This window comes from Hippoglossus stenolepis, chromosome 13 (genome assembly GCF_022539355.2).
Source record: "Hippoglossus stenolepis isolate QCI-W04-F060 chromosome 13, HSTE1.2, whole genome shotgun sequence".
Taxonomy (NCBI): Eukaryota; Metazoa; Chordata; class Actinopteri; order Pleuronectiformes; family Pleuronectidae; genus Hippoglossus; species Hippoglossus stenolepis.
Window position 1 is genome coordinate 24344337 of NC_061495.1, and position 15827 is coordinate 24360163.

General features: G+C 39.4%; 1 protein-coding gene across 1 annotated transcript in view; it reads left to right on the plus strand.

Moving 5' to 3' along the window:
• The first annotated feature begins 1274 nt into the window (after positions 1 to 1274).
• marco (macrophage receptor with collagenous structure) overlaps positions 1275 to 15827 on the plus strand; it is a 32763-nt gene continuing 18210 nt past the window's right edge. Inside the window, exons 1-4 of the mRNA XM_035174191.1 lie at positions 1275 to 1414; positions 8094 to 8252; positions 12610 to 12708; positions 12848 to 13011. Coding sequence (XP_035030082.1) covers positions 8168 to 8252; positions 12610 to 12708; positions 12848 to 13011 — 348 coding nt within the window. The 5' untranslated portion in view covers positions 1275 to 1414; positions 8094 to 8167. The remainder of the gene's footprint in view (positions 1415 to 8093; positions 8253 to 12609; positions 12709 to 12847; positions 13012 to 15827) is intronic.

Consider the following 15827-nt stretch of genomic DNA (forward strand, 5'->3'; position numbering starts at 1 on the left):
CACTTGATGTACACATCAAGAAAAGTTCCCTTGGCATTACAGATGCCCTGCACTATTACAGAAGGTTACAAAAGCTTTCTGTTAGTGTAACATCTCTTCTGTGGCTCTGCAGGGGAAAAAATCTTTATGCACCCATCAATGGCACCTGCAGGAAAGCAGAATGCCTGATTTAAAATAAAAATTTTTGGTATAGCGCCAAATCATAATATACATTATCTCAAGGCACTTCACATAGAAGGTCAGGACCTTAAAAATGATTGAGACACCAACCAGTTCCCACAATGAGCAAGCACTTTGGTGACTGTGGAGAGAAAAAAAACTCCCTCATTAACTGAAAGAAAGCAGAACCAGACTCAATGTGGGCCGGCCATGACCAGCGAGCTGGTTTGGGGGAAAGTTATGACCCCGGAGGATGGTGATCATTTCCTCCACAATGTTGCACAAGAATGGTCACATGTTCATTTAGGTTAGCATATGTTTGTGAGGGGCTTTGGTCCTGAAAGTTTATTTATGTTTTGACTTTTTATTATTTACCAAGCTGTCTTTTAATTATCAATTGTCTGTTACAAGCACACATATCTTTCCAGGTTCTGAGTCAAACTGCAGCCTACATGTTTAGTTTCATATTTATGGAATATCCTTTTCTTTTGAAAACTGTCCTGGTAAATAACTAATGATGAGGTACAGGTACTTATACCATTAATGTAAAGTTATGTTTGCGTTTCTAACTCTACAATCCTCTGTAATCCTCTTGATGTTTGACTACCAAGAAGACAAAAAGCAGGTATGTGGAATGTAGCTGATGTCCTAATGTAGGTAAATTCGGTAAACCTAAAGTATAGTATATAATATAGTATAGTAATGTAATAGCGCTAAAGTAACTGCTAACCTTAGAAACGTTACATGGTAAACCTGTTTTTATGTAAATCAATTTTTACTAATCATTTTTGAGAATTGTTTATTAATTCCATATGTATGAGGATGGAGCAAATATTACACACACTGTCGAATTTAAACAGCACTAGACACTGCATGCTGAAAAATAATAAATCAAATTGTTTTAAATATTAAATATAGATTTTATACAATATAGAACAACAGTTATTTGTTATTTAGGTGTAGAAGGTGTAGGGTCGTGTTTAACAGGTATTTTGTTTTATTCTAAATAAATATTCCAGTGAAAATAACCACAGTACTCTCAAGAGGAGCAGAGATGATGACATCATCAAGTCCGCCGCTGCCGTTCCAATTGCAGAATGACTATACTGCTTCCTCCCGTCCCTGGGAGTTAGTACTTCTGAGTCAAACTTGCAGAGTCCAAACTTTCCAAGTAAGCCAGTCTGTACTTAACATACTTGATATTGAGAAACGGCCATTCACAGATTACTTGCACCTTTGTTGAAGAGTGGGTTATGTAAGTAATTCATTTCATTGACTTTGTTTGATTAAGAAAGATTATGATTTGATTACTTAGAAATGTTTGACTCTGAGATATATATTTCACTGATTCTTGAGACGTGACAAAACACATCCAGCAGTTGAAACTGCTATTAAGTGTAAAAATGGAAATATTTTCAAATGTAGATGTAATGTGGGATTAATATTAGAATATATTCAACACAATTATCCCCTTCAATTTTATTTTAATAATAATATATTATCTATGACACTGTCTTCCCACTACATCTAAAACAGCATGTCCACAGAGAAGGGTTCAACCATTCATGTGTAATAAAATGGATGCAAATATTTTTAATGATTAAAAAGAGCTTGTTTCATAAAAAGTAACAACCTCAATACCATCTTTCAAAGGCTCACGGGAAGGTGTAACAGCTGACTTAATTGCTGCTTGTCCAAACATTAATGTCTTGATTGGAGGAGTCACTGCTCTATGCTTGGTGGACACTGGTTCCATGGTGTCCACAGTTACTGAAAGCTTCTTTCTGGAGCAGTTTGCACCTTGGGGCCACGATCGCCTTCGGTCTTGTCATTGGCTACAGCTGCGAGCAGCGAATGGTCTAGCAATTCCATATATAGGCTACTTGGAGCTTGATGTGGAACTATGTGGCAAGGTGATGCCCCGTTGTGGGATTCTTGTTGTCAAAAACCCCCCTGGTTTTGTGTCTTCTGTCCCTGGCATCTTGGGGATGAATGTGATACGCAAATGCTATTGAGAGCTCTTCGGCGCATTCGGGCCCTCCCTTTTTGATTCACCCCCGGTGTCACAGGCGCCTGGTCCCGTTATTGCGGCCTTGCAGCAGTACCATCAGTCTGCCGCCCAGGCTCCAGGGGGCCACACTGGCATTGTGAGGGTCTGATGCAAGCAAGTGGTGCGCATACCTGGAGGGGTGATGAAGCTGGTTGCTAGTACCTGCCCAGAACAGTTCACTAGACAAAGTGCTCTGTTTGAGCCCCCTGAGTCAGGTTTACCAGCTGGGTTGCTAGTTTCACCATGCCTTATACAGGTTGTCCGGGGTACAGTGTACGTCCCAGTGGTCAATGTTGGGACGACCGAGGTTCTCCTTTACCCACGGACTAGTCTGGGCATCTTGAATGCTGCCCAGGTTGTCAGCCTGCCTGCAGGTGTAACTGAGGAGAGGTCAACCTTGGCAACTGTCTCCTCCCATACAGTTGCCCCCTCAGTGCCAGATAGGGTAGAGTCACTGGATCTGTCTGAATTGACTGAGCAAGCCAGTGTAAACTCTCTAATACGCAAGTATCAATTCGTCTTTTCAACCAATGAAGGTGACTTGGGCTGCACCAACCTCCTCTCCCATGACATACCTCTGCTCGATGAGGTCCCTGTCCGGCAGAGGTACCGGCGTATCCCTCCCTCAGAATACGAAGCAGTGAAGGTTCGCATTAATCAGCTGCTGGAGTCCCGGGCCATTAGGGAGAGCAGTAGTCCATATGCATCACCCATAGTATTGGTAAGGAAAAAGGATGGGAACCTGCGCTTGTGCGTGGACTATCACCTCCTTAACAGTAAGACCAGAAAGGATGCATTTCCTCTGCCTCGCATCGAGGAGAGCTTGGATGCACTCTCTGGGGCTTGCTGGTTTTCCACCATCGATCTGGCCAGTGGTTACAACCAGGTTCCTATGGCAGAACAGGACTGACCCAAAACTGCATTCTGTACACCATTTGGCCTTTTCGAGTTCAATCACATGCCTTTTGGCTTGTGTAATGCCCCAAGCACTTTCCAGCGTCTGATGCAGAAGATGTTTGGTAACGAGCAGGGTCAGTCCTTGCTACTTTATCTTGATGATATTATTGTCTTCTCCTCCTCTGTTGAACAACATCTGCAGAGGCTGGAAATAGTGCTTGGTCGGCTCCAAAAGGAAGGCCTAAAAGCAAAGCTCGAAAAGTGTGCATTCTTTCGACGGGAGGTTGGTTACTTGGGGCATGTCATCACAAGCCAGGGAGTCTCCACAGACCGCAAGAAAATGGAGGCTGTGGCTAATTGGCAGCGCCCCGTCACATATCGGAACTGCGCTCCTTTTTGGGTTTCGCCAGCTACTATCGTCGCTTTGTAGAGGGTTTTGCAAAGCTGGCTGGCCCTCTGCATAAGCTGGTGGCCAAGCTAGCAGGTACCAAGTCCAAGAAGGGGCCAGGCCAAATTTTGGGTGCTGTGTGGACACCTCAGTGTGAGGCGAGCTTTGAGGCCTTGAAGTCAAAGTTGGTCTCGTCCCCAGTGCTAGTATATGCCAATTTTTCGCGGCCTTTCATTTTAGAAATTGACGCCAGCTATAGTGGTCTTGGGGCTGTCCTCTCACAGAAGACTGACAATGGCGTGAAACCTGTGGCCTTTTGCAAGCAGAGGCCTTCGGCCCACCGAGCGCAACATGTCGAACTATAGCTCCATGAAGCTGAACAGGGACAGGCTGGCCGATCTCAGGTCATGACCGGGATTATAGGGAGTCATAGCTGCGAAATGTATGTGGGGGCCAGCCCATGTTGAGCTTTAAAAGTTTATAAAAGAATCTTAAAATCAATCCTGAGATTGTCAACTCTGTCAGATTTTCTGTCTGACAGTGGTGACAGGCGAATTACGGAGTTGACATTCAATGTGAAGGCATCATTTTTTGTGGTTTTTTTGTCGTTTGAGTCAAATATAGAAATACATTATTGGTTTGTCTAATAATATAAAAATGTGCTAAATATGGAGCATCAGCATTTCCCGCTTTTTTATTGCTTTTGTGAATTGATAGTCATCAACATCAACTCAGGGTTTAGTTGAGGGAACATAGGGCTTACACACACATAAGGGTGAAGGTAGATAGACGCACTCTCTCTCTAGTACAGGAAAATATGGTTAATAATATTGAGTGTTCTTTTTGTGTGTTTTAGTCCAGCAGGGTTAGGCAACATCTGTCACGGGAGGAATGTAGAAGGAGGAACAGAGAGTATCAAAAAAGCGGAGAGAGAAAATCAGTACACAGCCAGAATTAAAAGAAGAATTTCTAAGACCGGAGAGACAGAGATTGAGAAAGCGAGTTCAGGAAGGACAAATAACGCAAATAAAGGATTTGACTGAAAGAGAAAAGAGGAAGCATTGGAAGCATAGCCAAAGAGAATCATGAAAGCGAGGAAAAGAGAGAGGGTCAAAACAAGGCAGTGTGATGGAAATCGTAAAATTTGTCTTTGTGTATTTTATAGGGGCTTTCTGCAGAAAGGATCAACACAGAAAGAGAGAATGCTGTCTGGTAGAAATATCAGCTCTCCGTCAGTTAAGATAACAGTTCTGTTCCACAATGTTCTAATGAAAGAATTCAGTGAAGGAAAACAAAGAGCAGAGCCACTTCACAGATTTTGTGCAAAATCAAAGAACCTTCTATTGTCAGAGAAGATTCTTAAAACATACCAGCTGCTGAAAACAATGAGGCAATTTGGTCTGTCATACAAAACGCTGAGGCCAAAGGAATCCAAAGTCAAAAGGCCCACCTGAAAACAGTCCAAAACATCTTTTGTAATTCTACACGTATAACCACTGAAATTCTCAGAGAACTAAAGCTGTAAACTGTGCAAGAAAACCTCTAACTTGGTGCATTGTTAAAAGTATTAAGATAGAGCTGTCACGATATGTTGTCCCAGAAATTATTGTGATAAGTTATATTATTGTCATCATTTTGAAACCATTTCATACCACTGATATAATGATAATATCATAGCATGATAATAATAATAACCCTTACAAAGAGCAATGAACTTTAAATTCTTAAACATACACAGTCTAACATTTGAATTAGAATTAAAAATATTAAATAGGGGTGCAGCCTGCCACGCACAGACTAGTGCCACCAAACATTTTTACACCTGCGCCGAAGCACACATGCAGGTAATGACTTCCAGTAAGGAAGCTTTGAACAGACGATGCTGAAATCATTTATTTAAAATATGTAAAAAACATCAACAGCCAGTTTGCATTACTAAATGGACAAACTGTGAACACATAGAGACTTTGGCTTGGTTGTCCTCTGAGTAGTGTTTTGGTTTTTCGACTCTGAAGGGAGCACCAAAAATAAACATATTTCCTGTGTGTGTGTGTGTGTACTTGGCCTCGCTCCAGGAGAAGAGATGTAACACGACCATAGACTGTATATGGACACGACTCGCTAAAACTCAGCCTATGTCTAATCAGCAATTCAGGAATCAGGAAATTCTGACAGATAATAAACTTGATTGGCAGATTCAAACGGAACAGAATAAAGTTGACCAATTGGGCTCCTGCCCACTTCTAGATCCGGGCCTGCATCAGATATGGGTCAACTCCGTAGGTCTATGTCACCTCCGTCAGATGAATATTTTGACAATATTTCATATTTTCTGAGGAATTGTTGGTCATATGGGAAAATGTAGTCCGTCACCTAACATGAGAATGTGTTTTTAAATCTTAAAAATGTTTTTGATAGCTGTTTAAGGTAAAGCTAAAATTACATTATACAGACCAATAAAAAAATACATGAGAATCTTTATAATATAAAAATATATAAATATTGAATGTAATTTTTCCTGAGCCTTGGTGAACTTTTTTTTATTATAGTTTTTATAGGCCTACCATAATGTTAGTGAAAATGTATTTGTGTTCTTGGTTTCTGATGGAGTTGACACAAAATAAGTGATGGCAAAGCAAAAAGCACATTTTGTTAAAAAACTGAAAAGTTGAGAGGTTGTATCGAAGCATAGCTCAGTAGCTTAGTACATGGCAGATGCATATACAGTATGTAGTTTAATTTGTCTGAGCTTAAGGTTTTATTTTTAATAATAATATTGGATCCTCTTTTGTCCTTCTTCTCAAGAATCAGTGATTGATTTCTATATTTCGGGAAATCTAGATTCAGATCACTAGATTTATTCGCCACTTCACCACCATGACAAAAATAAAGCTTTAAAATAGATCTGAAATCTCCTCCTCCTCTTTGATGCACATATCATCACAGTCTAAACCAGTGAATTACCATCCAACAGGAATATAAGATAATACAAATAATTATCATGGTTCAGATCTGGGCTTTCACTTGGTTACGGCTCTCAACATTCTGGATAGGTTCATACTGATTTTGCCCTACACCCCATGATAAAGTGCATTTTTTAAATTATTTTCTTGATTTGATTTACCTACATCTTTTATTTCATTATTGTTATTGTTATTATACGTTCATTTATTTAAATATTTTCTATTTCACCTCTCATCACTAAGTGCCTGGTATGGACCATGGCCTTAAATGTATACACTCTTATATATGTACACACTATGTCACATGAGACAAGTTAAACTTTCTGAGTAACAGCAGGGGGAAATTCATTGGACTCAAAGATGAAATGATAAGAATATTGGTGGTCAAAGGCCAAGGTCACTGTGGCCTCACAAAGTATGTTTAAGTTTTTCTTGAACATGATATCTTAAGATAAGTTTAAGGGAATATCTGCAAATTTGGTAAAATCATTTACTGGGACAAAAGGTCAAGGTCAGTTGACCTGACGTTGTGAAGGCAATATATCAGGAATGTCCAAAGGGAATTCCATTGCATCAAGGACTCAAGGACTGGGACTCACTTGGACTCAAGGATGACCTGATTACAATTTGGTGGTCAAAGTTCAATGTCACTGTGACCAAAGTTTTGGTCTCTTTAATGCAGCATCACGGGTCAAATGTCTAGGTCGTGGTGTGCCAGTGATACCCAGTGGCCTGAGGCATTTTGGTTTAGATTTGTTAGTCCATCCCTCTGTCCCATTGTTGTTAACATGATATCTCAAGAACGCCTTGAGGTAATGTCTTTAAATGTGGTATAAACCTAACGTTCAACTCAATAATGAACTGGTTAAACTTTGGTGGCTAAAGATCAACGTTTTTGGTCCTGTGAATGCAACATCTTAGGAACAGCTTAATTAAATTTTTATCAAATTTTGGTACAAATGTACAAACACCATCAATGTCCCCATACTCACAAAAACTATTTTTGCTGCGTGAATTCCTTATCGGAGTTTACATTTGTGCCATATTAGAAAGGTTTAACTGATTAGATTTGGGTTGTCAAGGTCATGGTTGCCTCATAAAACATTTTTGGCCTTTTTAATATGATATTTCAAGTCATCCTTAGGTTTTTATTTTTTATTTTGACCAGTGGCTCTTGGACTCAAAGATTAAATGATTAGATTTCAAGGGGTCAAAGATAAAGGTCATGCGTCATACGTCGTATGTAAAAAAAAATGATGTGGACTGAAACTGGAGTGATTGGCTTAGGCATACAACTGCAGGGTGGTTATTCTAGATACATATTTTTGATCTTGACTGTATGTTCTATTTATTTGCTTTGTTGTTTTTATAATGACTGTGTGCTCTGTTTGATTTTCTTCTGTTAAAAAACTTTCTAAGTCTGTTCAAAAGTCTTCAAAACTAATATACAACTAAAGTTATTATAAGGTTATCATCATTACTAACCACTACACTGTAGGGTGTTTTGCTGCTGAATTTTGGCCACCTCAGCTAAAAATCCTCAACAGTTCCTTCCCCTACAGCAATCTGTGTCCATGTCTGTTCTTTTGCAACTCTCTGTTGCAATCTGGTGAGAATTGTGTTTTCCTGTGTACAGTGCTGTAAGGGCTCCTGAACTGGAAAGTGAAGGTAACTCTTGAGTCAGAGAGAGAGACATCAGCAGACAAGACAATGGATCGAGTTTCATACACTCAGAATAACCCGCTGTTTGACATGACACTCAGCAGAAGTGATCTCTCCAGTTTCCAGCCAGTCGGTGAGTACTGAGGCAGAAAGTAATCAAGGTATATAGATTGAGTTTACTCAGACTTATGGGAGAAACTTGACAACCACAACATTATTACATCCAGTTACTGCTGTTACTATGTGTATATAACAATTCTCATTTTACTTCTGTGAAGTGCAGTTATGATTCATCATATAGGCTGGGAGAGGTTGTAACTTATGAACATTTTCAGTTGAGCTACAGCATTTACAGGAGGAGAATGAATCATTTTATCTTGTTGGGGGGAAAAAATCATGTATTAATTAATAATAACATGTATTTATTATATTATATATTTATAATATATATTAATAACATGGCATTAAATGAAATCTCAAATCCTTGAATACAATCTCAATAGAACAATCTGTGGCTCTAATTATATTAAAAATAGAATATCATTTTTTATAAAAGATATAAAATAAATAAAACTAAAGTATTAAAATAAAAATATACATCTAAAAAAGTAGTGCAAATATTGTAAGGTGCAGAGTTTGGAGGAATTATTGCAGATTGGACTCGTTTAAAAGTCTTATGGCCTGGGGGATGAAACTGTCTCTGAGCCTGGTGGTGCGGGCCCAGATGCTGCGGTACAGTCGGCCAGACGGCAGCAGGCAGAACAGTTTATGGCTGGGGTGATAGGGGTCTTTGATGATCCAGTTGGCCTTCTTCCTACACCGCTGGGTGTAGAGGTCCTCCATGGATGGCAGCTCCTTCCTGGTGATGTGTTGGGCAGACTTCACCACCCTCTGTAAAGCCTTACGGTTCAGGGCGGTGCAGCTGCCATACCAGGTATTGGTGACGAGCTTCAGGGGCATGATGGTATTGAATGCTGAACTGTAGTCAATGAACAGCATTCTCACATATGTGTCCCTCAGGTCCAGGTGGGAGAGGGTAGTGTGTAGGGTGAGATCAAAGTGTCCTTGAGCAAGATACTCAGCCCCGAATTGCCCCTGACGACTGTGATGTTCTCATAGAAAAAGTGCCCATAGATGCATTGTATGAATGTGTGTGTGTGTGACTGGGTGAATGGCTAAAACTGTACTGTAATGCGCTTTGAGTGGTCATCGACACTAAGCGCTATTAAAATACAGATGAAACAGATCAACAGATCAAACAGATTATCTAAACCGTCTAAATCCCTTTTGGGCCATTGGGGTGAGAGGCAGGCTACACCCTGAACAGGTCACCAGTGTATCGCAGGGCCAACATACAGAGACAAACAACCATTCTCTTTCACATTCACACCAATCTGCATGTTTTTGACTGTGGGAAGAGAAAAGACAGAAAGACAGAACGACCCCGGCCAATGGCAAAACCGGGACCAAATGAAATAATAGACAAATTAAAAATAAGGCTAAAAGCTGAGTTTGAATGCTGCCACCAAGAAATATGATTTCTTACAGTGTTAAATATGAATCTGTGAATAAGATGACCAATTTGAAAAATAATTGAAAAATTTAATTTCAATTTAACCATTCCAAAACTCATAATAAATAAAAAGACAAAAACAGATTTACAGTCAATAAATAATTGTAATGCATTACTGTTTTTCATCATCATATGAATAAATATACTATTCATGATACTATTCACAAGGAATTGCAAAACTAATTCTGAAAAGGCTTTTCGATTCAATATTTCTATATTTGTGTAATATAATATTCAATTTCAAAAATAATTTGTTTCCTGTAACTGTAAACTTAAAACTAAAACTTAACTACTAAGTCCAACCCAGAGCAGGACAACTAGACTTTGAGTGGAAACTTGGTTTATGTTGCCATGCAGGGCACTGGCCAATAAGAACTTCTATTATTGCTCTTTGGTATTTTGACAGCGATGAGCTCCATATGATTTTCTATAGATAATATTCTGTCAAGGAAAGAATTTTAACTTTATTTTTCTCAATTATTTGACTAATTATTCATAGAGAGGGAGTTAAAGAAGGCCAAATGTGGTGTAATTATCAATGCTATTTAAGTTAAAGGTTTAATACTACACGTAAATTAAGTTTATTTAAGCTGCTTTTAGACATACACTGGACTTCCTTTGTATTTTCTCCCGATCTTACAGCGTTTACAGTAAGCGCATATCTAGTTATTGTTGTGATCAAATGCAATTGCATGTTTTAAATAGGAATAATTAAAGAAGCAAAAAATATTAAAGTAAGAAGACACTAAGATGCACTCATATGTTGCTGAAGGCATCGTGTAATAAAGTTACTTTGGGACTTAAACTAAGCCTCATCCTTCTAAACAGGAACATAACATGGTAACTGGAGAAAACTAAGAAAAACTACATTGAATTAAAGCCAGCGACAGTTTGAAACTAATGGGGAATATCGATCAGAACTGGCGCACCTTCAAACTGCAAATCTACCATTACATTGCAGCCTTGGGACTGGAGACAAAGCTAGATGCTAGGAAGGTAGCATTGCTGCTAACAATAGCAGGGCCACAGGCTGCAGAAGTTTATAACACGTTCGTGTTCATGGGGCTGGTCAACTTCATAGGTAAATTCATTCCCAACCTGACTACAAAAACATCATGCATCCCTAGGCTCCTACACAATGACTGTGAGTTTAAATGGACAGCCAAACATGAGTGTGAGTGGCAAAAACTCAAGATCACACTGACCACTGCACCCGTGTTGACATTTTATGACCACACAAGGAGGATAAAATTGTCCACTGACGCCTCAAAAGATTGTATTGGTGCAGTTCACCTACAGGCTGAGGGGGACCACTGGAAACCAGTGGCCTATGCATCCTGGGCCATGACAAACCATCACTGACCACTAGTCTCTATAATCCAAAAGAATCTCAACGAGATGTCTCCACAGATTCAACTTCTGATGATTAAGATGCAGAAGTATGACTTTGAACTGATTTACACTCCAGGAAAGCAGTGGTACTAGCTGACACCCTCTCCAGACACAGAACTGCAACAGGTTATTCAAAACATTCATGAGGAATGGCCAGCAGGTTCATGTCCACAGTTCGGCCATGTCAGAGGTGAATTCAGTGTTGTGGATGGAATTAAGATTAAGAAGTCCTTTATTAGTCCCACAATGGGTTGATTTGCAGTGTTATAGCAGCAAGAGTAAAAAAACATCAGAAATATAGAAACATATCAATGTACTTAAACTAGTATATACAGTGTAAAGACAGGAAGAAATATATGCAGTGTGAGAATATTTACAGAGAATATATTGTACATGAGCCTTTATATTGTACAGTCAGATGAAAATTGCACAGTTGAGACTTAAAAATGTATATTGAAGGCCCATATTGGAAATAGATTTTTCTTATTTCCAATGAGTTTTTGCCCAGTTTCTTGAGTTCTCATGCATGTTTAGCCTCCCAAAAATGCAAGCAACTGTAAAAAAAATAAACATCAACATGCGTTGTGTGGCCATGGCAACAGCATTCAACGAAAACAGAAAGCATTCACATTCTTTGTACGAAATTTCAGCTGGATCTGGAAGTTTGGTGCAGATTGGAAAATATATAGTTGCAAGAACTTCCCGTTTTAAGATGAAACATCAAACTTTGTCACGCCACCGACACGCCATTCAAGGAAACCTCACAAATTGAACAACTTTTCATCTTGAAGGTGATTAGATTACACTGACCTAATATGAAGCTGATCCCATTAATCCTCTAGGTCGAGACAACAGACTTTTGGCAACGAAGATGGGATCTTCCTTAGAGTGAATAGAGTTAAAACTGGCAGCAGCATTTGTAAACAGTGAAGATTTGTACTTCGACAAAAATTAAGAAGTATTTGAAACCTATTTGGAAGGTTAGAACAGTTCTTCATGGCAAATGGGCTGACTTAAAGTGATAAAAACTCAAAAGCTGTTTTCTGCAGAGGCAGGAAGTGAAGTATTAACTCGGCTGCGGCAATCACATGACGTTCTTTACAACACACAGATGCATCAGCTTTTATCACCACAAACATCTTTGTCGGTGTCTTCTATTTGTATGAAACAGCTTTTTCAGTCCATGTCTGTACAGCTATGTACTTACTTTCACACACAGGGACCTCTGAACCCTTCAGAGTGGACAGTAGTTTACCATTCAGTCAAAGGCAGTTTGGTCTAATGCCAACAGAAAGAAATGTAGGTCCTTATAGACCCAGCTCTTTATTGTAAATGAGAGCTGCCATTTTCCACTGCTTGTCCAAACGTTTCATGCCCAGAGCTTTTCACATTTATAAAAGCATTTGTATCATCTGGGTGAACCAGGCTATTTTCTGTTTCCTGAATTCACTTTACCAAGATGCAAGTTTTCTGCAGGACACTGATCTAATTCTATTGTTTCAAATGTTCAATGTTTGTGTTTCAGATCTGAAGCCAGCTAGGCCCAGAAGACAGTGGTGTTTTAATGTGGTTGTTGTTTACCTGATCTTGCAGACTGCCCTCAATGCCTTTCTCCTTTATAAAGGTACGACTGTATTCAAATAATATTCATTAGGATATACTTCTATACCAGTTTCTGTAGTACACTTCATATTTATATGCTCTATACAGGTGAACTGAATGTTACTGACAACACCTGCCTATTTGTTCTCTCTCTGTCCCAGTTTTCACATTGGAGTCTTCACTGTCTGGGGCTAGGATGGAGAAGTTGACAGACAATCGCATTGCTCCGGATGGGGATCAGCATGAAGACTTTAAAACTCTCATCCACAACAACAGTCAAGAAACCAAGACCCTAAGAGGCCACCTATGGGCCCTGCAAAACCAGGTCCTGTGAGCATAAAATGCTGATTAAAGAATAATGTTCGGTTTGTGATACATCTGCTTGTTCAAATGATAAGTTAGCCTGTGTACCTTTATTGAACAGTGGCCAGTGTTGCCTCAATTGACATTCACTGGATAATTACATGCACAAGTAAAAAATAAGGACCATAAAATGGCATTCTTGCAATCACAATAATTGACACAAATTCAACAAACTCGATATTATAAAATGTTTCTGTATTAAACCATTAAACGCTACTCCGACTGACCAGAGGTAATCATACTTCAGGCGTGACTTGACTAGTCATCACATGATGGCTTTACAGTATGGAGAACCGTGCTCATTTGCCTACAAAAATAACTGCAAAACACCATGCTAAACAATTCCCTAACATTATACATGACCTTGCAAAATTGTGGTGGAACTGGACAGCCACTTCTCCACTGCGAGGCATCTCAAAATGGTTTCAATGCCCCAGCATGGACAATGACAAATCACCGTCACCGAAGCGACAACATCAAATACGGTAGCAAGTGCTGAAAGAATTGAGGTAAGTTGCCTATTATATTTAAGTTATTGAGATTATGAAATAATGAATAGTTTAATAAAATGGAGAAAGCCACAGAAGTGTGTGTGCACTGGCGGGGGCGGGGGGTTACTGCCAAAGAAGGTAGGCACAGAACCAAATCATTGTGGGAGCGCAAGACTAATGACATTGCTATCTACATATGCTTCATGCCTGTGTTTGCAGAGCATGGTATGTCGTTCACGTCTACGCTGCAATGCTAAATACAACGGCATATTTTAACCAAGCTTTTTGCTGCGCCCTGACATTTCTTCGATGCGACACTTCTATCTGATATGGGAATATTTTACGAAAGACAAAGCCATAGTCTTCTGCCCATCAGGCCTGGAATGCCTGAACTTTTACCTTCATTTTTTTTAGCTAGGGGGGTTACCATCCTCACTGCACCTGAACTGCTGCACTGTGGTTTTATGTGGGAAAATGAGAGGAGGGAGGCTTCTTCTTCTTGTTTAATGGTAGTTGTTATCCAGCATTATCAACATTATATCATGCTAATAATAAAGCCTTATCTATGTTTTTCCTTTCTTGTCTTCAGAGACTTAAAAGATTGAGTCTGAAGGAGCACAGGGTGCTGACCGCCGCAGGCATGCCGACCGCCGGCATGCCGACCCACCTTTTGCTGGAGTGCCAGGGGTACAATGGTGTACTTCTGGCAACTGGAGGAACATACTTACGGATCGGGAGAGGATATGTTGTGGCCAGGATCCTGAGTTTACCACTGCACTTCTCTCAGTACAGCCTTGAAGTTGTTGTTTTTAAAAAATCCACATGCAGTACTGGGAGGACATTACGGTATTAGGCCATGTTTAAAATGCTAATGCAGCATATTAGATATTTAATAATTGGCAACATGGTTTTTAGGTCAGGGAAACTGTCTTGTCATTTTTAGCTGCTGTGTTTGGAGGATCAGAGACGAGTTCACTGATCCACAGGCTTCATACCTGGCCTCTGAGTTTCCTTTCCAGGCCCTCTGGAATCTTCTTATAATACCACAACTATTCCCACTATGGTGGGGTGTTAGGTCAGGCAATTATTATTATTGTTATTAGAATATTTCTGTTGCATCTTTATTTTGTATTTTTACTACTCTTTTTATAAATCTGCTTTGCAATTATTTATAAATATTAGGGATGTTAAAATTAACGTGTTAGCGCGGGATGATTCATTTGTGGAATTAGAGCGTACATTTTTTTAATGCATGCGCAGAATGACCCGCTCCATGTACCCATACCCTCCTCCACTCACTCGCTCAGAGCGACAAATGCAGTGAGATCAGAGCTCATTTCACATTAAGCAGCCGATAAATGACTTTGTAGAAAAACAGTGAAATACAGAGTTTCTCCGGTCTCAGCTGCTCAGTGATCAGCGCCGCTGCGTCATGATCAGAGCAGAAGCTGCAGTTGGTTTGTACCGAGCTGGAGTTTCTGTGTCCTCCACTCTGCTCTCACTTGAACTAATAAACACTCATCACTAGTTATCAGGACCTGATCAGTACATGAAGTAACTTAGTGTTGGTTTGATTACCTCCAGAGTTTATGAGGCTGCATTTAAACATCATGAAAATGACTCGTCAACATTTTGTGCTCAGTACAACACGAGACATGATGCTCACAGTCAGGACTCAGTGACGGAGTGACACCATCGATTCATAAACAAACACATGGCCGTACGTTTGTCACATAAATCATCCCAACAAAAAATGAACTATGAACGTGAACTAGTTCATTTTCATCTGCATGAACTGAATTTGGAACTCATTCTTTTTAAGTGTGAACTGGCACAACACTGCTTCTACAGATGGGCTCAGATTCAGATTTCACATTCAAATTAATTGTGTAAAGGTTTGGTTGTTTGTTTGATTTAAAAAAGAAAGGAAAAAGTTTTATTCAACCATCCTATATTTGCAACAAAAGAAAAGAGCAAAGGCTAAGATGCCTCAATTGTTTAGGATAAAGGTTATCTTTGAGTTTGATAAAAAAAAAAAATCTAAATAACATCATCCTATGTTTGAGAAAGCCAAATTTAATTATGGTGTGGTATGTTTTAGTTTGATTTTATTTTATATTTCAATTTTAATAACTATCCTTTGGACATGTCATCAATAAAAAAACAAATGTTAATTGTATATATCCGCCTTCTGTCATTTATCTTTCTGTTCCCACAACAATATACATATAATATACAAAATGGGGATTTTTCAGGCATTTAGAAATACCCTGTGATTAATCTGATA